The sequence below is a fragment of the Phascolarctos cinereus genome, unplaced genomic scaffold, assembly GCF_003287225.1.
Source record: "Phascolarctos cinereus isolate Bilbo 61053 unplaced genomic scaffold, phaCin_HiC Scaffold_2;HRSCAF=192, whole genome shotgun sequence".
In the NCBI taxonomy this organism is placed as follows: domain Eukaryota; kingdom Metazoa; phylum Chordata; class Mammalia; order Diprotodontia; family Phascolarctidae; genus Phascolarctos; species Phascolarctos cinereus.
Window position 1 is genome coordinate 112,878,529 of NW_027555625.1, and position 26,430 is coordinate 112,904,958.

Sequence of the window (26,430 nt, forward strand, 5' to 3'; positions counted from 1 at the left end):
CAAGAAATCATGTCATACGGTTTTACCTGACAGACATATTTGTTCTTCCATTTGCTCAACACACATCGACTGTTTTGCATCAGCTCCTAAATGACACAGAAAAACAAAGCAGAGGAAAATTGGCCGTCCCCATACACAAATACATACATATATACATGCCTGCGTACATACTGTCATTATCAGTTAAAGTGCTTCTAATTTTCAAGCAGAGGAGATCAGCATGCCACACAAACAAAGATGCATTTGTTTGGAAACTGCTCACCGGACAAAAGCAAAGTTATCATCACCTGGAGGGCTGATCCTTTATGAAAATTAAAACTGTTGAAAGAAGTTTATAACAAAGATTGTTTGTTGTCATTCTTAAAACTTTGAGAAAGGTACCTCCAACTCCTTGAGAGTATCTCTCAGTTTTTCTGGACGTCGATTCTTGAGTATCCAAGGATAGTCTCGTGCTAGCAAACAAAACATGGATTGCATTTAGATAAATGTGGATTCTTTAAAAATCAACATAGAAAAAAATCCTACTCACTATCAGAAATAGATTATAAAATTTAAAGTGAATATATATGATTGAGGTGGAGTAGGTTTCACTTCCACTGTCAAATGATAACCTTTTGAAAAGCTTCACTACAGGAACAAGATTTTAACAAATAATGACCCCAGTAACTATAATTTTGTAATGGCAACCACATATTTGGCCTTCAGAGACAACGGGTAAATTTCCCAGTTCTAAGACTCTAGTTCATTAAGGTACAGGTATTGAACTCCTTCTTAAGTAATCATTCAGTTTAGACATGGAAAATTCAGGGCAAAAATTGTCATTCCAGAGTTTCAAATACCTTAGTTTCATATAATAAAGGAGATGATCAATAATGAATACAATTGTCATATATGTACTTATTTTTAATAAATGTAAAACTGGGAATAATTGACAATTTGGCATCAAAAGTTGGATTTTTACCCAACCAGAAAAATCAACAACTGAGGATAAGCCAGATTTAAATGGAAAATATCGACAAAGTTAGAAACATTCTTGTGCTTAAACAAGTTATCTTTTTGAAAAAGTACTTTTAAATATTTAAAAATCTCTAAGACCCAATTTGCTTCAAAAGCATTTATTTGAAAAATGAAATCTAGCTATAAGAAACACATTTAAAAATTACAGACATCAAGGAATTAGAATCAGTTTGGCTAAAAAGAAGCATTTAATACATATTAAATACATTATGATATTATATGTTCAGTATGAAAATGAATAAAAATATTCTTTATTCACTTGGTTATAATTCTACATAATAGTGTGGGAAAGTTACATAGTCAATTGCAGCAGCTAAGTTAATGTAGTAAAACCACTTTGCTGCTTATCTTTTCTAAATCAACCTAATTCTAAGTACAATAAACTTAAAATTTATGATGCAATCAATATTACAATTTTTTAAAGTTGCACATGGCAGCACCCTTCATTTTAAATGAGGGAAAAACAAGTTTCAGGTATTTTTACTTTTTCCAAAATTTTATTACTTAAACCAAATTACTGTATTCACTGTAATGTACAATCATTAAACTGTATTATTAAATAATTATAAAGCATAAATTTTAAAATGTGTGTAAATATAAGGACATTAAATTTTAATGATACTCACAGTACAAAACATTCACTATGAAAGTAAAAGTCAACATAAATTCATTTTGTGAGAGTAGCTAATAGCCATATTATGCTATATAAAATAGACTTACTCAAACTTTGGTTAGACACAGGTTTTAACAGACTAAATCAGTGAGATCTAAGACATGATTCTTATTAATATTTTCATTTCACTAAAGCAATAAAAATCTGTGAACATAAAACAAAAGAAATTTCAGAATGAGAAATACCTTTGTGCATAAAGCTGGGTGTTATTTCATTCTGTCAGAAACATAAGCAACAATAAAATATGATAATTTTATAGCAATTCTTAAAAAAAATACCATAAAAGATGCTTACATTCTGCCAATTGTTGCTTCTCTTCTAAGTAACCATGATCTGTTGGTAAAACTATAGGGGAAGGAGAAGCAAGAAAAGTTTAGTAGTCAACTTTATAACTTTTGTCATGATATTATTATAAAGATTTAAAAATTATTCTAAGGCAAACACCATTCTACAAAGAAGACAGCTTTGTTTTCACTTCATAGAGAGATATCTTAAATTTGCAGTGAAAGAAGGCTTATTCAGCACAACAGGTGGACCAATATTCCTGAGCCTCCAATCTCATCAGATAGTGAAGTGAGCTGCAACTGAATCCTGACCAGAAGCTGAGTCAGTCTGTCAATAGAACTATGGAAACAACATATTAACCACCAAGCTAAGCACTCGGGATGCCCACACAAGCTCTACCTGAACCGGTACTGAAACAGGAAGTAACTCTAGCTGGAAAGACCTTTCGGCCCATCGTGAAACTTCTAGGATTAACAGGATTAATCAGATAAAGAAAATTGATCATTCACTCAGAAATGCCTATTTCAGATAACAGGTGAGGAGTCAGGAGCACAGAATAGGTGTAGTTCCACGCGTTTATGATGCCCTCTACTGGGATGCCAATTAATAGAAGTGACTGGACAGTCCAGTCAGTCTGATCAATATAAAAATATAAATTTTTCTTGCTACCTCACATTAAAAAAGACTATATTACATGAAAAACATACCAACTTTGAGAATTTCTAGGAAAGTAAAGCAGACTTTTCCTGAATAATCCATTCCTAGAGATACTATGGATGGTGTTCTAAAAATCTCATTTTTTCTTATCATCTAGGATATTTAATTTAATTAAAATGTTAAAAGTATACTTCTTTTACCTGAGTCTTTCTTCTCATAATACTGGTAGATCCCAATGTCTCTGTCTAAATAATGAGAAGAAATAATATTAATTTATGGTAAACACCTTTGGGGGGGAAAACTAAGTCAGATTGGATTTTAGCAGGGGGAATCCCAGAAGAAGACCCAAAAAGAAAATTCTAATCCGCCAATGGAGAATGAAGACAAGTGACCTGGAGAGAATGCTGGTTGGGGTTGTGATCCTCCTTACTCTGGTTCAGTTCAGCATTCCTGGACCCACACTAATCCTGTCCTGTAGCTGACTGAAATCCTCAGGGAAGGTCCACCAACTACCTGGTCATCCAGAGATTTATAGTCAGTTTGTTGAAGAAATGGCGGGAGGTATGGTAGGGAATAAACTTCTCAGGCTTGCTGTGGATTAAGCAGAATGAACTTCTGAGGGCCATTCAAATTAGAATCTAAGGCTGTGGCTACACCAGAACTAAGTGGGATGGGGTTGTGTTGAAGGCTGAGTTGATATTTCTCAGGCATTTGGCTCTATCTCAAACTTTAATGACAGGAAAGCAGATTAACTTTAAAAACTTATTTTTTCATATATGTATATATACACACATATATGTATATGTGTGTATATATATATATATATATATATTATATATATAAAGAGAGAGAGAGAGAGAGAGAGAGAGAGAGAGAGAGATGAATATTAATACCTTCCTATATTCAACTCCTGTACTGAAATAATCAGCTTGTGTTTTCTTTTGGGTAACATAAATTGTCTTTCCATAATGACAAAAGGACTATTGCTAATGTATATGAGAGCAGTATGGAGTGCCCCCTAGTGACTAAATGCAACCTTGACAACTTTTCTCTCATCAAAATATAGCAGTTATTTGTACTTATTTGGCTTGCCCCCTTCAACACACAATTGTACTTGCATTTTGAATGAAGCAATTTATTTCTATTTCTTTAAATTTGTAAAGTATTTTTTATTCCTAAGAATTTAAAATTCCATGTCTTCACTTTTGCCTAAGCTATAATATGAAAGTCTAGAAATATAGCAAGCAGAGTTCCCAACTCTCTGAAATCTGAATTGCAGCACTTGAAACTAAGCCAAATTCCCACTTCCAAGTATTAGGTCTCTGGCATAGGGCTAAGTAAAGCCACTACCTCAAAACCAATGCTTCACCTTGGCTCAGTTAGAACTATCCAAGTCATAAACAGCCCTAATGACTTCAGCTCTTTCTCAACAGTTATTTATACAGCCCCAGTCTTAGATGACAAAGGTATTTTAGGTTCTGAGAAAGAACTCAATCCAGAACAGTCTAGCTATACATACTTGCCCTATAGCTGATCTCTAAGCCCAAATATAGTACCAGTCTGAAGTACGAACAGCATCACGAGCTCTGTGTACTGTAAGTAAAATGAATGTCTATACTCAATCTATGAAACATTTCTATCACTTTTAAAGAATCAGAAATGAGCAATATGACTTGTAGACTTTACATACAATTTCAATGTTTCTTTTTATAGATAGGAAAAAAACCCATATTTTCCCATGTTTCCCTGAAATATGGCCTTTAGTGTCCTTGAAATAATGTTGGATTCCATTCTTACACTGTTGTTACATGAACTTGGAAAAGTTCCTAAGCAGTTCCACATATGACTTTCTCTACTTACACACAGGTGCTAATAATATGTCTCTCTATTTACCTCACTTAGTCTTCTAAGGATATAGGGATATTGTGTTAATACCACTGTTTGGGCTTTCCATGAAAGCATTATGAATCATAACATTAACTATATCTCTAGTACACAGACTTAACCAAGTAAGTCTGATTTGCAGATTGTGTGCAATAAAATGCACAGGCTTTCTCAACCATGAGCCTGCATTGCATCAGTCAACACTTCATTCTAATTAGTTAATAACACTTAAATCCTAGCAACAGATGAATAATATTTTAATTAAAATTAATTTTAATTTTAATGATGAAGCTGAATGACTGGAAATATTTTTCAGAAAAGTTAATCTTAGTGGAATTATTTTTTTTTAATTCATCTCTTAGCCCTAAGGTACACTGTCATCAGTGTTCACCAGTAAAAAAAAAAAAAAGCAAGGCATACATTCATCTTTTCCAAATCTCAGGCTGAATGTCTTACTAAAAATCCTTACGTTAGGTGACTTCAGTACCGCAAACGTCTATATCTAAAGTTAATATCTCTATGTTTTAGCTGACTTTCAATTATGGATTTTTCAACGTTTATACATGTCCGTGTTTACATATATATATATATAAATTCTTCCTGCACAAAAAAGAAACATTTCGGTATCTGCTATCTTTTTTTAACTTACTTTTCATCCAATAAGTCATCACCTTGTCATAAACACAAATATACCTGATACTATTTTTACCTTATATTCCCAATTAATCAAAAATGTTGAAATAGTTAAACAATTTAAACATTTAAAAATATTTAAGTTAACACAAAATAACTTGCGCTAATATTACTATTAAAGTTGTAAAGGAAGCAATAATTCTGTTGTGGCTTTCACAATAAATACAGAAGTAGTTCTTAAGTATGACTACTTTCTCACCCATATGAAACAACAGTGAGTATAATTCCCATGAACGTAGGAAACAAGAGTACAGGATAGTTTTATGTCTTTGATGTTATGAAAAAATAGTAGTTTTCACATAAGGTACTTTACCTTTAATGAATCCAAAAGTTTATGGTTTTAACTTAAATATGTATGTACTATACACACACACACACACACACACATGTTAATAAGGTAAGCCTGCTCTCAAATAAAAAATTAAAATATTTTTGAGGGAAAACTCAAATAATTAAAGAAAATAATTTCAAATATTTGTTTCTTAATGGAATATGCTTGAAACCTAAGCTTTATTCTATGTTTCAAAGCACTTTTTTCTACCAAAAACATTTAAAATACTAAGAAAATGAAAGAATGTAATAATAATTAGGTATCTTCCCTGCATATGTCTAAAATGTTATTTTAGTATCAAGTTACTTGTCTGTTATCAACTAGCCTATTAATACTAATAAATAGAAATTAGCTAGTAGTGGGAACCCAGAATAAAATTGAAAATGTGTATCTTAAAACCAAAAGAAATCAGTCACAATAAAATTAACTTTCACTACTGAAAATTCTACTCTAATATAAGCTGAAATAAACACACTGCTAACCAAGATCATAAGAAGAAATTCTATAATACTTAATAATATGTTAATTTATGAATAACTAATTATTAACATATTTTAAATTTAAACGAGTTCACATATGTAAACACTTTGCAAACATTAAAGCTTATATGAATGCAAGCCATTTCAACATTAAAAAAGCAATAATTGTTCAATTAGAGTTTCCAGGCTTTGGTATTAATTATTTGGTTCCAATTTTGTTATTTTTCTTTAACGAAGAATAAAACTGGTCTAGAGCTGACTTACCTTCAATATGTAAGGTATTCTTTAAAGACCAGAGGTGCAGTTCAGTCAAGCAGAAAGACATCTGTTGGCAGAAAGAATCTCTGTCCTGTAAAAGGAAAAAAATGTAAAAGGTGCCAATTAATTACTTTTGATCATTAATGAAACTAAGTCTCAGAAAGAATCATTTGCTATTAGTAGTATTTGAGAAGCAAAATAAAGTAAAATAATCATAATTCTATTGTATTACTGTTTATTTTTGCCACAAAAAAGGATAAGTTCTAGCAAAAAAACTGAAAACTTTTCAGATTTAATGTACTGGCATACCTAGAAAGGTGATAGAAGGAATATTCATATTTTGAATTTTTAAAATTAATTTATTTTTAGTTTTCAACATTCACTTCCACAAGATTTTGAGTTCTAAATTTTTCACCATCTCGCCCCTCCCCAAGATGGCCTGCATTCTGAATACCCCTTCCCCTAATCTGTCCTCCCTTCTATCACCCCCCCTTCTCTTATTCCCTTCCCCTTCATTTTCCTGTAGTGCAGGATAGATTTCTACACCCCATTGCCTGTATATCTTATTTTCCAGCTGCATGAAAAACATATTTTGAATTTTTAATAGATTAGAAACTGATAGTTCTGATTTTAAAGATCTGAATATATTCAGAATAATTTTAATAAGAATCTTTTATATATTTAGAATCCTGACTTCTATTGCACATTCATTTAGATATTATAGGCATATTTATGTTGCATTTTAATTTCATATATATGTTTATAAGAAGAAGCATTTACTATCTCCTAAACACAAGATGGTCCAATTAAAATGAAAGTTGCAAGAAGAGTGGTGTATAGTTACTATTACCTTACTTAAAGCATACATTTGCTTTAAAGTAAACTATATGAAACCATACTGGCATTCAGATTAATTTGCTAATCTGCATGTTATGCTGGATCCAGATACCTGGTTCCAGTTACATAAAGAATATTATGACACTTCCCGTATTTACTTCTTGTTCAATAGCAAGATCTAATGATCAATACCTTTCTTAAATAATTAAACCTCATTAAGTTGACATAATTAGAGGAAAATCAGCCTGAATTTTTTAGTCTTTTAAAGAAAATACAGTTTAATTACTTTTAAATAATATATAAATAAATTATCAAGATTTATTTTCCCCTAAAAGGTAGTAAAATAAATGATTTTCAAGTCAATATCTCAGTAACTAAAGAAATTTGAAAATTTCTCTATGAAAATTTTTGGCAGGAGAAAACAATTGCCATCTTCTCTAAGAGAGTTACTAGAACATTAACTATTTTGTACATGTACATATACATATATATATATTTCACGTATAGTATTTTATCATTAATGAATCCAAAAGCTTATGGTTTTAATTTGAACACAAATGTAACAAAACACTATTTAGATAGATACATACATATATAGAATATATATTGTGATCCAAATATATATGTAGAGACACATATATGCATACACATAACATTTACATGAAACTGAGTAATTCCCACTTGGCCATTCTGTTGATCATTTCACAAATAACTGAAAGCCATATATAATGCCAAAAACCATTTTTAGCTACAGCTTAAACTTTCTCCCCCACCAACTTTTATTAGCCTAAGAGGAAGGAAGAAGGGCCAAATTTGATACCTCTCCCTCTTTTCTTCAATTCATTTCAATGCACTGAGTACTGAATTCTCCAAAGAAATGAAATAACTTATTGATGTGTAAATGAATAGAAGAGATGAAACAAAGGACCCCAAAATTAGTCCCTGAGTAGGACCAACAGCATTTGGGCAAGGATCAATAGAGAAGAAAAGGGAGCAATATCATCACTCTGGTCACCCAGTCAGAAAAAGGGAAAGGTGAAGAGCTTGGGAAACATATCACAAACCTGGCCCAGAAGCGTGATATGGTAATTATGGAGACGTTCAATCATCTAGAATCTGTTTGGCCGAGCAGCTTACTGATTTCCCTAATTGGAAACTCCATTCTTCAAAATGTAGAATAAATAAATGGAAGTTATTTTTTATTTGATTCTAAACAATTAGAAAAATGGTGTTGAAAGTAGAAATTATGAGTGAAGACAAATACTCTGCCTTAGAAATGGCAATAGAAAAAAAAAGAGGAAAGTTAGGCATCGTGTGATATGTACCCTCCATTTTAGAAGAATAGATTTCAAAGAGGTTAGAGAAAAGATCCTAAAGATTTTACAGGATAAATTTCTATAGGGACAGTCCCAGAAGGAAGTTTTCAAGAATGAAATTCTACCAACACAAACTTTTCAATTCTAAGGTGGAAGAAAAGGGTTAGCAGTCTAAACAAAGGGGTGTGTCTTAAGAAGTTCAGTGACCATCTCAGATTTTTTTAAAGACAGGTATACAGAAGAGGAAATTAGGGGTAAGTAAACACAAAATAACGCATACAGAACAGTGGCATTGTCTCTTTAGAAAACTTTTGGGAGTTTTAAATCTCAGAAGAGGATGAATGTTAAGGACAACAAAATAAAAGTTTTTTGTTTTGTTTTGTTTGTTTTTAGCTGTGCTGAGAAGTAGATAAAAGAAGGGAAAGGATACTTGCTCATAATGGATGAGACACTGATGACAAATAAAGAAGGAGAAAGAAGAATTACACAACTGGACTGAAAATTATGACCAAAAGATTAGCCTGGCTACTACATTTGAAAGACTTTTTAATGAAGACTGCCAAGTTCTATTACAATCAGAGGGCAAAACAAAAATAGAAAGTATTCACCAGTCACATCCTGAAAGAAACTCCAAAATTAAAACTCCAAGGAGCATCATAACCCAGAATCTAGATCTTCCAAGTCAAATAAAAAATACTGCAAATACCCAGAAAGAGGTCAAGTACCAAGGAGCAACAGTCAGAATCATCAGTATCAATCATCAATCAATAAAACTGCTACTATAAAAAATTAGCAAGCTAGGAATATTCTATTTCCAAAGGCAAAATGTAAGGGATTACAAACAAAATCTATTCAATAAAACTCGATAAAATAATCGTATGGGGGGAAATTAACCTTTAATGAAATAGAGGACTTTTAATCATTCCTAATGAAAAGGATGGGCAGCTAGCTGCTGGGCCTAGAATGAGGAAGAAAAGACCTGAGTTCAAATCTGGCCTCAGACACTTAGTAGCTGTGGGTCCCTGAGCAAGTCACTTAACTCTGTTTGCCTCAATTTCCTCATCTGTAAAATGAGCTGGAGAAGAAAATGGCAAACCATTCCAGTATCTTTGCCAAGAAAATCCCAAATGGGGTCACAGAGAGGTGGACACAACTGAAACAACTCAACAACAATGAAAAGGCCAGAACTAAGTGGAAACTTTGAAATGCAGGAGTCAAGAGAAACACACAAAAGTAGATGCATTTGATCAGTTGGAAGGGAATATGTGTTGGTAAATTGTTTACAATCTAATAAGGGAAAAGAAAGAATGTTCTTTCAGAATGCTAATGTCTTGAAGGGTTACATAATATGTTAAGAAGGGGAAGGGAATGCAAATGGTTTTGTTCTGCTTTGATATTCTTATGAGAAGAAGGAATTGAGAAAGAAATGGGAAATATACTAGGCAGAAAAGGAGGAGAAAGGGGAGGAATTTACTTTCTCACATACAATGGCAATTAAACAAATAGGAAAAAACAAACAAACACAAAACAAAACAGTTGGGTACTACATGAACCTCAGTTTCATCTGAATCAAAGGAAGAATGAACACACACACAACAACACACACATTTATACACATACACACATAAAATATGGTAAAGAAAAACATTATGGGAGACAGAGCTAAGATGGTGGAGTAAAGGCAGGGACTTGCCTGAGCTCTTCCCCAAACCCTTCCAAATACCTTTAAAAATGACTCTAAACAAATTCTAGAGCAGCAGAACTCACAAAAAGATGGAGTGAAACAAATTTCCAGCCCACGACAACTTGGAAGATCAGCAGTAAAGGTCTGTCGCTACAGGGTGAGAAAGGAGTGCAGTTCAGCACAGGCCTGACCAGAGCAGACCTTGAGAGTCATTGAATCAGCAACAGCTACTTCCAGAGCTCTCAGCCCACAGACAGTGAGGGGGTGAAACAACAGGTCAAGAGATTACAGGGATATTTTTGCTAGCACTGGGGCAGGACTCTGTGGCTCTGCCCATACTTGGATGTGGGTCTCAGTCCTGGGTGGCAGCCCCAGGGTGAGAAGGAGCACTAGCATAGCAGAACTTGTGGCTGCTGTGGAGGGAGGACCCTCCTCACAGTTCCAGAGCATAAAAGAGTGCTTGTGGTCACTCACAGACCAGAGCACAGGCCAGGAGAGGAGTAAACACCCCTCTCCTTAAATTACACCACCTTGGAAGAAATGAAAACTTACAAGTCTTTATAGGTATCTTTGAAAACAGCTGCACAAAACTCCTAAAGCTTGAGACAGTGCACCCTCCACCCTCCACCCCGGAAGAAGAGACCTATTTTAACAAAGAGTTAAAAGTCAGGTAATAGGCTGAGGAAATGAGTGATCAATGGGAAAAATAACTCACACTATAGAAAGTTACTATGGTGACAAGGAAGATCCAAACACACACTCAGAAGAAGACAATGAAGTCCAAGTTTCTACATCCAAAGCATCCAAGAAAAATATGAATTGATCTCAGGCCATGGAAGAGCTCAAAAAGGATTCCAAAAATCAAGTAAGAGAGGTAGAGGAAAATTGGGAAGAGAAATGAGAGTGATGCAAGAAAATCATGAAAAATGAGTCAACAGCTTAGTAAAGAAGATACACAAAAAAATACTGAAAAAAATAACACCTTAAAAAACAGACTGGGCCAAATGGTAAAAGAGGTCCAAAAAGCCAATGAGGAGAAAAATGCCTTAAAAAGCAGAATTGACCAAATGCAAAAGGAGGCCAAAAAGCTCATTGAAGAAAATAATTCCTTAAAAATTAGAATGGAGTAAATGGAAGCTAATGACTTTATGACAAATCAAGAAACAATAAAACAAAAGCAAAAGAATGAAAAAATAGAAGACAATGTGAAATATCTCATTGGAAAAATAACTGACCTGGAAAATAGATCCAGGAGAGATAAATTTAAAATTATTTGACTACATGAAAGCCATGATTGAAAAAAGAGCCTAGACATCACCTTTCAAGAAATTATCAATAAAAACTGCCCTAATGAACCAGAGGGTAAAATAGACATTGAAAGAATCCACTGATCACTTCCTGGAAAAGATCTCAAAATGAAAACTCCCAGGAATATTAGAGCTAAACTCCAGAGTTCCCAGGTTAAGGAGAAAATACTGCAAGTAGCCAGAAAGAAACAATTCAAGTATTGTGGAGCTACGGTCAAAATAACACAGTATTTACCAGCTTCTACATTAAAGGATCGGATGGCTTGGAATATGATATCCTAGAGGGCAAAGGAGCTAGGATTACAACCAGGAATCACCTTCCCAGCAAAACTGAGTATAATCCCTCAGGAGAAAAAAATAGACATCCAATGAGATAGAAGACTTTCAAGCATTCTTGATGAAAAGACCAGAGCTGAATAGAAAATTTGACTTTCAAACATAAGACTCAAGAGAAGCATAAAAAGGTAAACTGGAAAGGGAAATTATAAGGGGCTTAGTAAGTTTAAACTGTTTACATTCCTACATGGGAAGATGATATTTGTAACTCATAAAACCTTTCTTATTATAATAATTTTCATTATTATCTCAATATTTATCATTCTCATTATTATTAGGGTGGTTAGAAGGAATGTATATATGGACAGAGGGTACAGATGTGAGTTGAATGAAATTCAATTAAGAAGTGAAAGAGGAATGTACTGGGAGAAAGAGAAAGAGAGAGGTAGAATAGGGTAAATTATCACACATAAAAGAGATAAGAAAAAGCTTTTACAGTGGAGGGAGGGAAGCGAGAGGAGGTGAGGGGGAGTGAGTGAACCTTACTCTCATCAGAATTGGCTCAAAGAGGGACTATCATACATATGCAATTTGGTATAAAAATCTATTTTACCCTATAGGAAATAGGAGGGGAAGGGAAGAAGAGAAGGTGATAGGAGGACAGATTGAGGGAGGGGGTAGTCATAAGCAAAACACTTTTGAGAAGGGACAGGGTGAAAGGAGAGAGAGAATAGAATAAATGTGGGTGGGGAATAGGATGGAGGGAAATAATTAGCAATAGTAACTATGAAAAAGATTTTGAAGCAAGTTTCTCTGATAAAGGCCTCACTTCTCAAACATAGAGAGAACTGAGTCAAATTTATAAAAATAAGAACCATTCCCCAATTGATAAATGATCAAAAGATATGATCAGTTTTCAGATAAAGTAACCAAAACTATTTATAGCCATACGGAAGAAATACTCTAACTCACTACTGATTGGAGAAATGCAAATTAAAACAATTCTGAGGTACTACTTCAGACCTATTACATTGGCTAATAGGGCAGAAAAGGAAAATGACAAATGTTGGAGAGGATGTGAGGAAAATAAGTCATTAATGCACTGTTGGGGGAGTTATGAACTGATTCAACCACTCTGTAGTGCAATTTGGAACTATGCCCAAAAGGGCTATAAAAAACCATGCATACTCTTTGACCTAGTAGTGCCACTTCTAGGTTTGTATCCAAAATGAGATAAAAATCAAAAAGACAAAGGACCTATATATACAAAAATATTTATAGCAGCTCTTTTCTGGGGCAAAGGACTGGAAATTGAGGGGATGCCCATCAATTGGGGAACGACTGAACAAGTTGTGGTATGTGAAAGAAATGACAAGTAGGATGCTCTTAGAAAAACCTGGAAAGACTTGCATGGGCTGATGCAAAGTGAAATATACAGTGTACAAAGCAACAGCAATACTGGGTGATGATCAGCTGTGAATGACTTAGCTATTCTCAGCAACACAACGATCCAAGACAATTTGGAAGGAATTATGATGAAAGATGCTATCTATCCCCAGAGAAAGAATTGATGGTATCTTGATGCAGACTGTTTTATTAACTTTATTTTTCTTGAGGTTTTTTTTGTCTATGTTTTCTTTCACAACATGTCTATTATGGATATGTTTTGCACGACTACACATGTATAATCTACATCCAATTGCTTGTCTTCTCAATGATGGGGGTTGGAAGGAAGAATGGGAGAGAATTTGGAACTCAAAGTTTTAAAAATGAATGTTAAAAATTGTTTTTACAGGTAACTGGGGAAAAATAAATACTAAACAATTTTTTTAAAAAAGAGAAGAAAAGCATTATGCTCAACATGGAAACAGGCAGCAACAAAGAAAGGAGAGGAATGGATTAAAAGGAAGAGTAGGATAAATGCAAGGGAGGCATAAGCAAAATGAACCTCAGTGTTGGAAGGTTAATTGTGAAGGAGAAATTAAAGGAAGGAAACAAATGAAAACCAAAAACCTATGATCAAGGTTGAGGCAAGAGGAAGAGAAAAGGAGGAAAAGACTTCTTCAATTATAGATCACTAGTGTTAAGGAAATCCCTTCTTTCACCACCATTTTCTTTGTAAAGAGGAGGAAGTGAAGCAAAAAAAGGGAAAAAGCACAAGACAGAATTAAGGGGAATGCACAACTAACAATCAAAACTGTGAATATAAATGGGATGAACTTACCCACAAAATTGAAAAGAATATCAGAATGGATTAGAAAGCTGAATAAAATAACATGCTTATAAGAAACACATTTAAAATGTAAAAATTCACAGAGTTTAAAAAAATTGAATGGAGCAAATTATATTATACTTTAGGTCAAAGGTTAACAAATTATGGTCTCTGGGCCAAATTCAACACTAAATATCTCCTTTATTGACTACAATACAATAAAACTATGTTAAAGGAACATTGATAAATGATTAAATAGACTAGAGGATAAATAATTTAATCCTAAAGGATTGTGTGTCAAAGAACAAATCACAAACAAAAATTTCATCAAAGAAAATGGCAACAATGAAACAAAATATCAAACCTTATGGGATTCAGCTACAGTATTCCTGAGGGAAAACTCTAAACTTATTCATCTACAAAGAGAGCAATAACAGATCAATAAACTAGTCATGCAATTAAAAACACTAAAAAAAAAAGTTTAAGCCCAACTAACCAACAAAGTAGAAATTCTGAAAATAAAAACAGATTAATGAAATTGAAAGCAAAAAAAACCTACTGAATTTGTAAAGAAAACCAAAAACTACAATTTACATTTTGTAATTAATAAAGTTAGCTAGTCTGATTGAAGAGGAGAGAGATGAAAAATAAACTATCAAAAATTTAAAAAGACAATTCACAGCTGAAGATATGATAAAGAGAACTATTAGAAACTATTTTGCCCAATCATATGCCAACAAAACTAATAGTTTAGAAGAAATTGATAGATATTTACAAGTCAACAAGCATTTCCTAAGTTTTTACTTAAGGCATTCTGCTACTAAAATGTCCAGATTAATAGAATAAGGAATTAAGCATTTAAATAATACAATATCAGAAAAAAAAATTCAACAAATCATAAATGAACTCTCAAGGGGTGGAGGGAGAACAGGACAAGCTGGACTTATGAATGAAAGCTATCAAACACTGAAAGAATAATTCCAATATCACATAAACTATCTGCATACAGAAGAATAGAACTGATCCTTTCAAACTATTTTTTTTTTTGGTGAGGCAATTGGGGTGACTTGCCCAGACTCAGCCAGTGAGTGTTATGTATCTAAGGCTGGATTTGACTCAGGTCCTCCTGACTCTAGGGCCAGTGCTCTATCCATTGCGCCACCTAACTGCCCTCCAAACTCTTTCTAAGAAACGAATATGGTCTTGATACCTAAATCTGGGAGCGACAAAGCTGAGAAATAAAACTATAGATCAATACCCCAAATAAACATAAATGCAAAAACATGAGATAAAATATTAACAGAGAAGTTACAACAACATATTAAAAAGATCATACATTATGATCAGATTGGATTTCTAAACAGTAATGCAAGGTTGTTTTAATATAAGGAACCCTATAATTGGCCCATATCATAGACCATATTAATAACAAAAATAATAAAACCATGAGATTAGATCAATAGATGTTAAAAAAAGACTTTTCACAAAAATATAATGTCCATTTCTATTACAACACTAAGAAGCATAGTACCAAACTGACCCTTAATATATTAAGCAGTAATTATCTAAAACCAAGAGCCAATATTATATTTAATAGAGAAATATTAGAGGCTTTTATAAAAGATCAGAGGTAAAGTTGTCTATTATCAACACTACTATTTAACACAGTGCTAAAAATGCTGATTATATCAATAGGACAAAAAAAGAAACCTATGGAATAATCAAACGTAAGCAAAGAAGAGACAGAACTATCACTTTTTCCAGATGATGTGATGGTTTTATCTAGAAAACCCAAAAGAGGCAACTAAAAAGTTAAATGAAATAATAACTTTAGCAGAGTTTCAGGATGTAAAATCAATCCACATAAACCATAAGCTTTCTGTATATTAGCAACAAAATACAGGAGAAAGAGATAGAAAGAGAAATTCCATTCAAAATAACTACAAAATACAAAAAATATTTGGCAGTTTATCTACCATAATACACAAGAACTGTAGGAATATAACTATATGCTCTGTACAGAAATATAGGTCAAAATAATTGGAGAAATATTAATTGCCCAGGGGTAAGACACTACAATTTAATAAAATGATAATAATACTTAAATTAAATTATTCAATAAATCAATTACCAAAAAATTCAAAGGATTAGTTATAGGACTAAAAATGTGATGATGAAATTCAACTGGCGAAAACTCAAGACTATTAAGGGAAATCACGAAAAAACTGGGATGAAAGGGAGCCTACCAATACCAGATCTCAAACTATATGCCAAAGCAATAATCATTAAAACTATTTGGTATTGATTAAAAAATAGAGGCTGATCAGTGGAACAGATTAGGTATCTAACATACAGAAGCAAATGAACACAGTAGCATAGTATTCAATTAATTCAGAGGGTACAGCTACTGGGGTACGGACTCACTGTTCAACAAAAACTCATGGGAAAACTGGAAAGTAGTCTAGCAGAAATTAGGCACAGAACAGTAACTCAAACCACATACAAATGTATCTCACAACATATAGATATTTAATAAATAGATCAGAGGATAAGGGAACAAGCATTCATTAAGCGCTACTATATTCCAGGCACTGTGCTAATAGGTGCCTTATAAATATTATCTCATTTGATCTTCAAAACAACCTTAAAAGGTAGGTGTTATTAGGTTGATATGTAATAGGCACTACATAAATGCTTATTATTAATATTATCTTTATTATAATTATTATCATCCCCATTTTATGACTTAGGAAGACAGAGGCAAATGACTTGCCCAGGGATGCACAGCTAGTGAAAGACTAGATTTGAACTCAGATCTTCCTGAATGTGGGCCCAGAGCTCTACTCACTGTACTACCTAGCTGCCTCTTCAAATCATATACCAAAACAAGTTTCAAACATGACTTAGATTGTTAAAAAAAAAAAAAGGTGAGGGGGGAAGAACCCACATCATAAGCAAAGTAGAAGAGCAAGGAATACCTTTTGCCACTATGGTTATGAGAAGAGTTCAGTATAAAGAGGATCATGGAAGATAAAATAGACAAAATGCAAAAGTTTCTACACCAAGAACAAATACAGTTAAAATTGGAAGAAAAACAAATGGGTAAAATTTTTGAAGCAAATTTCTCTACAAAGAGTTTCATATCAAAGATATATAAGGAATGGATTCAATTTTATAAGAAAAAGAGCCATTCCCCAACAAATGACTGGTCAAAGGTCATGAAGAGTAGTTTTCTTTTGATTTTTTTTTCTGAAGCATTTATTAATGGTCTAAATCACTATTGATTAGAGAATGCAAATGAAAACAACTGTGAGATACTATATCATACCTATCAGATTGACCAACATGACAAAAAAGGAAAATGACAAATTTATTAGACGAGACGTGGAAAAATTGGGACACTGGTGCACTACTGGTGAAGTTGTGAAGTGATCCAAACATTCCGAAGAGAAATTTAGAACTATGACCAAAGGACTATAAAACTGCACATACCCCTTGACCCCGTAATACCACTAATAGGCCTGTATCCCAAAGAAATCAAAGAAAAAGGAAGAAAGGATCTATTTGTACAAAAATATTTATACCAGCTATTTTTGTTGTGACAAAGAACTGGAAAATGAGGGGAGGTCCATCAATCAGAGAATGCTGAACAAGCTATGGTATATGATTGTGACAGAATATTATTGTGCTATAAGGAATGACAAGCAGAATGGTTTCAGAAAAAACTGGGAAGACATGTATGAACTGATGCAAAGAGCAGAACCATGAAAACATTTTACAAAGTAATATCAATATTGTACAATGATCAACTGTGAATGACTTAGCTATTCTGATCAACACAATGATCAAAGACAATTCCAAAGGACTTATGATGAAAGATGCTATCCTTTTCCAGAGAAAGAACTGACAAAGTCTGAATGCAAATTGAAGCATAATTCTTTCACATTCTTTATTTTCCTTTAAGTTTTTTTTTCCATCATGGCTAATATGAAAATATGTTGTACATTATTTCATACGTATAATTAATATTACATTTCTTGACTTTACAATGGGTAGGATAAGGGTGGGAGGGAGAGAATTAGGACTCAATTTTTTTAAATGTTAAAAATAAATTAATAATAACTTTAACAAAATAAAAACCCACTGAGAAGGGAACAGAAGGAAAGCCAGAAAGAATAATCGATAAGAAAAACTGCTTTGAAAGTAATATGTTGAATTTGTAATATTCAAATGTATTAATTTTAAAAGAAAGGCAAGTTATACAGGAGAGAGGATCACAATTTCAAGTACAATCTCCTTTTTTGTTCTGCTACATAGGTAAAATGCCCACTTTATTTGGTGTTTAAATTTAGAATAAAAAATGGAAAAAGAAAAGAAATCCATGTGGTTACAACGTAATGTTTTCTCTCTCTCTCTCTCTCTCTCTCTCTCTCTCTCTCTCTCTCCCTCTCTCACAAAAAAAAAAATGGCATTACTCAGCTTGATCATCCAATTTACCAGAGTTGGTTGCATATGACTTTTGACTGCAATATACAACATGTTGTACACCCTAAAAGCAATTCCAAAAGAGCGATTCCAAAAAATATTTTGAGAAAATGGCAGTGTCATTGGAATAAGTTCTAACTTCCTAGGTGACTATTTTAAAGATGTTAACAGTCATCTGATGCCATTTCTTGTTTGACAGAGTTTTTTTTTTCAGATTAGTCATCTTACCTTGAAATCACATCTGTATACTCACAATTATGCATGAATTTGCACAATACTTCTCAGCCTTTCAAAGCCATTTTACAGCAATTAACTCATTTGATCAAATGAATATGTACTGCAATCCACTATGTGCCATACAAAATAATTATCCATTCATTTAACTTTAACACTTATTAAATGCTAATTATAGAGAAAGAACTATGTGAGGCACAGTGGATACAAGAAAAATGTGAAGACAATCTCTAATCTCAAGTAGCCGACATCTTCTCAAGGTATACAGGTAGAGCCCCAAGGAAATAAAAAGTGAGTTGAGGAAGGAGAAAGCACTAACAGTGAGGGGATCATCAAAGGGAGCCCTAGAAAGCCACACTAAGCAAATATTATAGGAAGATAAGGATGCAGAGAGAGCAGGATAAAGCGCATTCCACCTCAGGAGGAAGTTTGTGTGAGAGCACAGGAGACAGAGACGGACCCTGAGGGTCTCAGAAAGGTCTCAGTCTGATGAGATGTAAAACACACATAAAGCAAGGAGAAAATGATTAGGTACAACAGAAATTCAAATGTGGAAGAAAACAGCACAGGCTTGAAATAGGGGAGCTAAGTCAGGTGAGTTTTCTACTTACCCACCAAGAAAAATCACCTAGCTTTGGGAAGTACATAGAACTTGAGCTAGCCGTGAAAAGTGTACCTGCATGTAAGGAAAGAGAACAGCAGAAACATCTAACAATCACCTGGAACCCTAACTCTTTCCAATTTCAAGTCTTATTTTTGGTAAGTAATTTAGCAAAACCTTTGTTCATGTTTTGTAATGAGAATAAGAAATATTTGTTTAATATTCATTGTTACCCACACTATTTGTTTCTCCAGAGTAAAGTAACTTTAAATAATATAGATATTCATAATGAAAGGGACAGATTCTAGAATCTCAGGGTTTGGAAGCCACTAAATTACTAGCAGACTAAGGTCTCTGAATCAAAATCCAAAGATTCATTACACTGTACTATTATCAGAAGAATTGTAGTTCCAGTTTTTATTACTTTTTATTATTATTATTATTATTTTTTGGTTAGGCAATGGGGTTATGTGACTTGCCCAGGGTCATACAACTATTTCAGTGTTATGTGTCTGAGACCAGATTTGAACTCAGGTCCTCCTGAATCCAGGGCCGGTGTTCTATCCACTGCACCACCTAGCTGCCCCCTCAAGTTTTTAAAAAGACACTTATTTTCTTATTTTATAGCCTTATTAATAAAGATGATTTAATAATAATTAGCAATAATACAACAGTATTAATATCATCCTAATAAAAGTCATGGCATATAGCAATTCTGGGGAACTTAAATTAAGAATCAACCCAAAGAGCAATGGAGAGGCACATGGAAGAACTTAGCAACTAGGTCACACAGTGGCTAGAGTGCTGAGCTTGAAGTCAAGAAGACCTGAGTTCAAATCTAGCCTCAGATACTTACTAGCAGGGTGACCTTGGGCAAGTCACTTAATCTCTGCCTGTCTTGGTTTCCTCAACTAGAAAATGAGGGTAATAAAAGCATCTACCTTATGGGGTTGTTGTGAGGATCAAATGAGCTAATATTTATAAAGCGCTGTGGAAACAGATATGCTAACGACCTTGATTTGCTTAAGACCCTCAATTATCCAGGTAACCAAGAATAACTGTATGAAGATTAGTTGTGTTAGCTAAGATACAGGGCTGCTTGACATACCAACTATCCTCTGTAGGGACTGAGAGTAAACCCATCTGGATATGAAGAAAATCAGCAACTCTGAAGCCAACTGAGCTCATGCCAGCTTTAAAGCAGACCCTGGGCCATTTGGTGGCGTACGGACCTCCAAGAGACATCCTATCTCCAGAGACTCCCCTGACTGTTTGTTATGGGACTCTCAGTCACATCCTGTTTTGTGTTTTTGGCGACATCCCCTTATCTCATCATTTGTACTCAAGCCTTGACTGCCTGGCCTGCTTATCACCAAGAATGCCTTCTGATTTGTGTATCTACGGGCCACAGCTCTGACACCAGAAATTCCTCACTCCCCATGATTCCCGGATCTCCCCCTCCCCTTGGGAATTGGGCTCCCTGTCTCATTCTTTCTAGGTCCTGCACAATTCCCACCTTTCTCCCTAATCTTCTCCCTTCTTTTGTTTAAAAAAGTATGAATACCTCACTCTTTCAAACTCCCCTTCAAACAGATGCAGACCTTGTCTCACTGTTTCAGCTTGAAAGTTCCTTCTCAGGCAAAAAATGCATTTACAATCTTTGTAAACTGTGATCAGACTCTGGTGGATTCCACATTCCCCTTTTTGGACGTAGAGTTTCTTCTGTTCTAACAGTTCACAGGGATTTTTAAATTTAACAGCACTTAGCACAGTACCTGGCACATAGTAAGAGCTATATAAGTCATCATCATCATCATCATCATCATTATCATTATCAGACTGTAACACACTACTAACAAAGAACTGCACAAAAGTAGTATAAAGGATTTTATCAGAAGTATATATAGGTGCAACTAGGTTGCACAGTGGTTAGAGCACTGGCCCTGGAGTCAGGAGGAACTGAGTTCAAATCCAGCCTCAGACCAAACACTTGACACTTACCAGCTGTGTGACCCTGGGCAAGTCACTTAACCCCAACTGCCTCAACAAACAAACAGAAGACTATATGACCAGAAAAGAACATGGGCCAGGTGCAAAGAGCAAGCAATAAAATACCACACCATCATCTCCCAGGACACCAGGGACTAACCCAGGGGAGGCACCTTGTCATCTGCCTTGCTACCACATGCATCTACCACCCTGCCCCCTTCCCAGATATACTTTCTATCTCTTAATCTGGGAATAATTACCAATTCAAAATTATCATTACTACCTGAAAGGAGGAGATGGCCTACTATGCTACCATATACAATCCTGGTGACTGCCCAGACTAAAATTTCATTTCTTGATCATCATCCTCCTGTATGTGTTTTATCCGCCTATTAGACTATAAATTCCTTCAAGGCAGGGACTGTTTTGATTGTCTTTTTAAAAATAATTTATAATACAAATGTCTTTGTATTCTTAGCACCTAGCACAGTGCCATGAAAATAGTAGGCATTTAATAAATGCTCAATCATGCATTCATAACCAAAAGTCAAACTACTGGCCCATTGCTAGCTATACAATGACAAGATGTCCAAAGGAAGGCCTCTCCCTAGAACACTGAATGCACTGGGAGGATGTGGCAAGACTTGAATCTTGTTTGGTTGCAATCTATATCATTAGGGGGAGTGCCCATGTCAGTGAGACCATATATCCATCCAAGTATTTGTCATATTAGCTAACATTAGCTTTTAAGATTTGCAAAACATTGGACATATAATCCACCTCATCTGATTTTTATAGTGTACTTATAAGATATTACATAAATTAGTGCCCTTATGTTATAGATAAGAAAAGTGAGGCTCAGAAGTTAAGTGACTTGCCTATGATTATGCAGCTAGTAAATGGTGGAGAAGGAATAAGATAGAATTCTCTCCTGTCTCCAATACCAATACTCTTTCCATCATGCCATCTTCAACCTCTAGAGTTGTACAAAAGGACAGACTAAGGAATAAATAGGTCCACTAGACAGCAAGACAGTCAGGGGACCAAATCAACACCCTTCCCAGGTATCAAATAACATGTCATTTATTAAACTGCAATAGGCATTTGAAAAAAAGCAGAAAACTTCCAATGTCCTTTACCTTGTTAATGGACTAACATCAGTTTAAAAGAATGCTGGCAATTTCCTAGTTTTGAAAACTTGCCTGAAGAAAGGAGTCAAGACTGAGCTTGTAGTATTCCACTATTGTATTAGTGGATAAGTACTTGTTTTGAAAAAGAAAAATAGAGAAGTTTCACAGAGAGGCTAGGTTCTGCATTCTGTTGTGGGGGGGGATTAGATGAGTGGTTTCGTATGGAGGGTGTGTCTCCATTTACAAAATAAGCAAGTGAAAATACTGCACCATTCAATGGGTTTGTACTAAGTGTGCATTTCCCACAATAAGAACAATACATATGATTCATAACTAGAACATGAGCAGAGTCTGCTGAAATGTGTACTGTTGCCCAATTGTTTGCAGTTTTCTTCTTTATAAAATAACCTGTCCTTCTTTTCAGAGATGTGTCACAATAATATGTACCCAATTAATGAACATACAGAAAGGTGGTTGGAACAGTGAAAATATGGGAGTAGAGATAAGAAACTAGACAGAGAATGGGAATAAAAATACTAAAATATCACCTTATATTAATTTACTTTTTAATTGTTTTAAAATTCTAATTATTCACTTTTTAAGTTTTGAAGCCATCTATTCAATAAAGTAGCTGATTATAATATTACTACAATTTGACTATATTACAAAATTACTACAATGAATTATAGTACAAAATTACTACAATAAAGTAATACGTTTAGATTCTAGGACTTTTGAGACATCCCAGATCCCAATACCCAAATTTTGTGAGGAAATAAATGGAGAAGCATTAAAACTCTTTAAGTAGGTTCATTATTATCTGAATTCTCTATGATTGTGCTTTAGGGAGGTCTTATGCTAGTTCACAGTTTTAGGACAATGTAAGTGAGGGGAAACTCCAAATCTTTTGTAACATACAAGTTTAATGTCAACTTCCGAGAGTTTGTCTAAGAAAGACAAACAAAATTAGGTTGTGTCAGTGTCTTTAATTTCTCTCAAAGTAGGCAACATGCATTGCATGGGAGTTGCAGTCCAAAACTGGGTCCCCCAAGGGAGCCAGTCCAGATCTGGCTTAATTTGGGGGTTGGCTGTACAGAGTTTATATGCCCTTTCAAGAGTAGGTGTTCCCAAGGGTGCCAATCAACTCTGATTGGTCAATACACTGGGAAGTGGGCAATATTAAAATGAGGGTCTTGGAGTATGTGACTTAGGTCACTTAATTTTGGTCAGAGACATCAATTTCCATATCACCTGTCTTAGCAATAGGGAAGAATCAACATTTTCCCAAAAGTGTCTAGGCAACACAATGAGCAGGAATAGATCCATTTAGATTAGATCTTAAAGTCCTTCTGAAGAAACTGAACTTTAGAAGAAAGGGGGATGATGGGGTGTGGCCCAAGCCAAGGTCTTTGCCCCTTGCCCCAAAGGGAATCTGGCTCCCAGTTTAGGTTCCTTATCCACTCCCCTTGTCAACTCCCCTTATTTCCCTTTGAAAGCCCTGGCTCCACCTTTTTGATGTCATTCAGATGCCTTTCAGTTCCTTCATTATCTATTCCCATTGTCTATTCAATCTCTCAGACATTCCAATCAGAATTCTTACCCAGACCCTTTTCCCAGACCATTTTCCCTGACCCCTCCCTGGTCACCCAAAGTTACTTCAGTATATAAGATCTACCCTGGCCCCCATTCAGGGCTAAGAACCTCAAGCCCAAAAGGCTGAGACTTTCCCATGCTCGCTTGTCCTTATGGCGTCACCGGCCTATGGGATTTATCACTAATAAACTTTTCCTCTGGCTGGAAGAAGATGTGAGTTGAATTCTTTCAGGCAGGGCCTGGTACCACGATCTTAGGGTTCTAGCAGTACCCCAAAGTCCTAGACCTCTTCAGGGGACAGGGGAAGCTCTGAGTCTCCAGATAATGGTTACTGAGAAAAATCATTTTTTGCAACATACATACATATTATTTTTCTTCCTTTCAATAAAATCTCATTTAAAGGTGTGGCCTATGTTCATAACAAAATACTACCTTGAATGGCTGATACAACCTTAAATGTGTTGTCTTTAAGGCTTTAAGGTGCTGCTAAATGATTAAAACTTGGGAAACTTGCTTTTTAGAAAACAAAACTCAACTTTTTCATTTGAAAACCTGGGGGTATTCAGTAATGTATAATGTCTCTTCCAGCACCAAAACCTATCTATAATCCTTTAGCGAAAAAAAAATGTTTAAGAAAAAAAGATCAATTAGTGACAAACAAGTTAAAGCCTATCTCAGTCCCATTATGGTAGGGATTCTCAAAGGCTATGGCAGTGAAAGGAAGATGCTGACAGGTTTTCCTGTGCAAAAACAAAAAACAAACAAACAAACAAAACAACTGGGAATAGTGGGGCAACACACTATGCCTGCTTTCCAAGGACCAGCCTTGATAGGTACGAAGATACTTATCACCAGTTAGATATCCAGTTAGTGATGAATTCTTTTGCCATGGCAACCCAGGGGGGGAAAAAGTACAAAATGGCCCCCAACGCTATGTGCTTTCCTTCCCTTTCAGTAGTAATGGTAGTAGTGATAGAAAGAATCACAGTTTCCAGACTATCTATAACTATTAGCTTCGTTGTTGTTACTCTAAATATGAGATTCTTGGAGGAACTAAGTACATAGCATTCTTGGCATTCTCACTATAAACAAAAACAAACAAAAAACCCAAAAGGGAGTTGCAAATAAATGGAAGGATGATTCACTGGTTCTCCTTAGAGAAACAAATAAAGGAGTTGGTAGAGTTGGTTTTATCATATATCCAAAGGCAACAAGAAATATCATCTTATTTAACATTTGGACATGTACTACAATGCTCATCCTAAGTAACCACAAAAAGACAACCATGAAAATAATTATATCATACATGCCAACATTTGTTGCAGTGAAGTAGAAGAAATTATATTAAGAACTTGATAAGGCCCTCCAAATAACAACAAAATATATTTTGATATTTAGTCATTTCAGTACAAAGCTGACCATGGGTGAGGATGGCAAATATATACATAGACACCCATATATAATATATATATATATATGGAAGGAGACAGAGAGAGAGAGAAAAGAGAGAGAGAAATATAGTTTGGGAGTAAGAAATAAGAGAAGACAAAAACTTGTGGAGTACAGAGAAGTCATAAGCTTATACAACATGAATATATTTTTTGAGAAAAGAACTGGAAGGTGCTGAACCTGGCAATGACTACATAACATCACATATATAATTGTATTTGTAAATTTTATGAAAAGAATGGTGGAAGATTACAAGTAGATTATCACCTTATTTTTTTAAAAAAAACTAGCAGTAAAGGAAAAAAAGTAGTACGAAAAAGAGCCAGCTAAGCAAAGTTATTTTGAAGATCTTTAAGGTAGAACTAAGGGGAGAAAAGCAAACAGATAGAATCTGGAAAAGATATGCAAAAAAATGTATAACAAATTCTTTTCAATATCAAGAACAATGGAGTCACCACATTTGGATTTTTATATCATAGCCCTGATGTGCTAAGAGTGGAAGTGGAAATGGCACTTATGAAAATAAATTCGGGGAAAATCATTGGACTAAGCCAACTATAAACAGAATAGCTCTGTGTTAGACAAGACACAATTTTGAGGAAATTAAGAGATTAGTTTTCAAAGCTTCTGAAGTATACAGGAAAATATCTATTATATGGACAAAATTTCATACGTTATTATTAACAACAAAAAAGGTGACCAAGGGAACACAAATAACTTCCAAATCATACCTGACCATGTATAAAAATATTTGATGAGAATAATACATCAGATGCATTTTGATAAGGGTATTAGAAAGGAAATGACAGGTTTTAATAAGTAATAGTTTATATTAGATCACATCTTTTCCATCAGACGATTGACCAAAGAAGTTGAGAATGCAAGATCCCACTATACTGTTAACTGGCCATAAAAAAAAAAATTGATTCCTTAGAACAAAATATCTTAAAAGCTCTTCTCCAAGTGTTACATATATATATATATATATATATATATATATATATATATATATATATATATATGTATATGATATACAAATG

At 34.3% G+C, this 26,430-nt stretch overlaps 1 protein-coding gene across 6 annotated transcripts in view; it reads right to left on the bottom strand.

Annotated features, from left to right (window-relative positions):
• The window catches only part of WDPCP (WD repeat containing planar cell polarity effector), a 361,091-nt gene that overhangs the window by 246,552 nt on the left and 88,109 nt on the right, over positions 1–26,430 (bottom strand). For 4 of the 6 annotated variants that reach the window (XM_020985463.2, XM_020985462.2, XM_020985466.2 and 1 more), the window contains exons 2-6: positions 6,284–6,368; positions 2,833–2,877; positions 1,985–2,035; positions 382–452; positions 27–86 (exon numbers count right to left, since the gene is read on the bottom strand). In XM_020985463.2, the coding sequence (XP_020841122.1) occupies positions 27–86; positions 382–452; positions 1,985–2,035; positions 2,833–2,877; positions 6,284–6,344 (288 nt within the window). In that variant the 5' untranslated portion in view covers positions 6,345–6,368. The remainder of the gene's footprint in view (positions 1–26; positions 87–381; positions 453–1,984; positions 2,036–2,832; positions 2,878–6,283; positions 6,369–26,430) is intronic. The other 2 variants (XM_020985464.2, XM_020985465.2) reach the window with 2 other exon arrangements.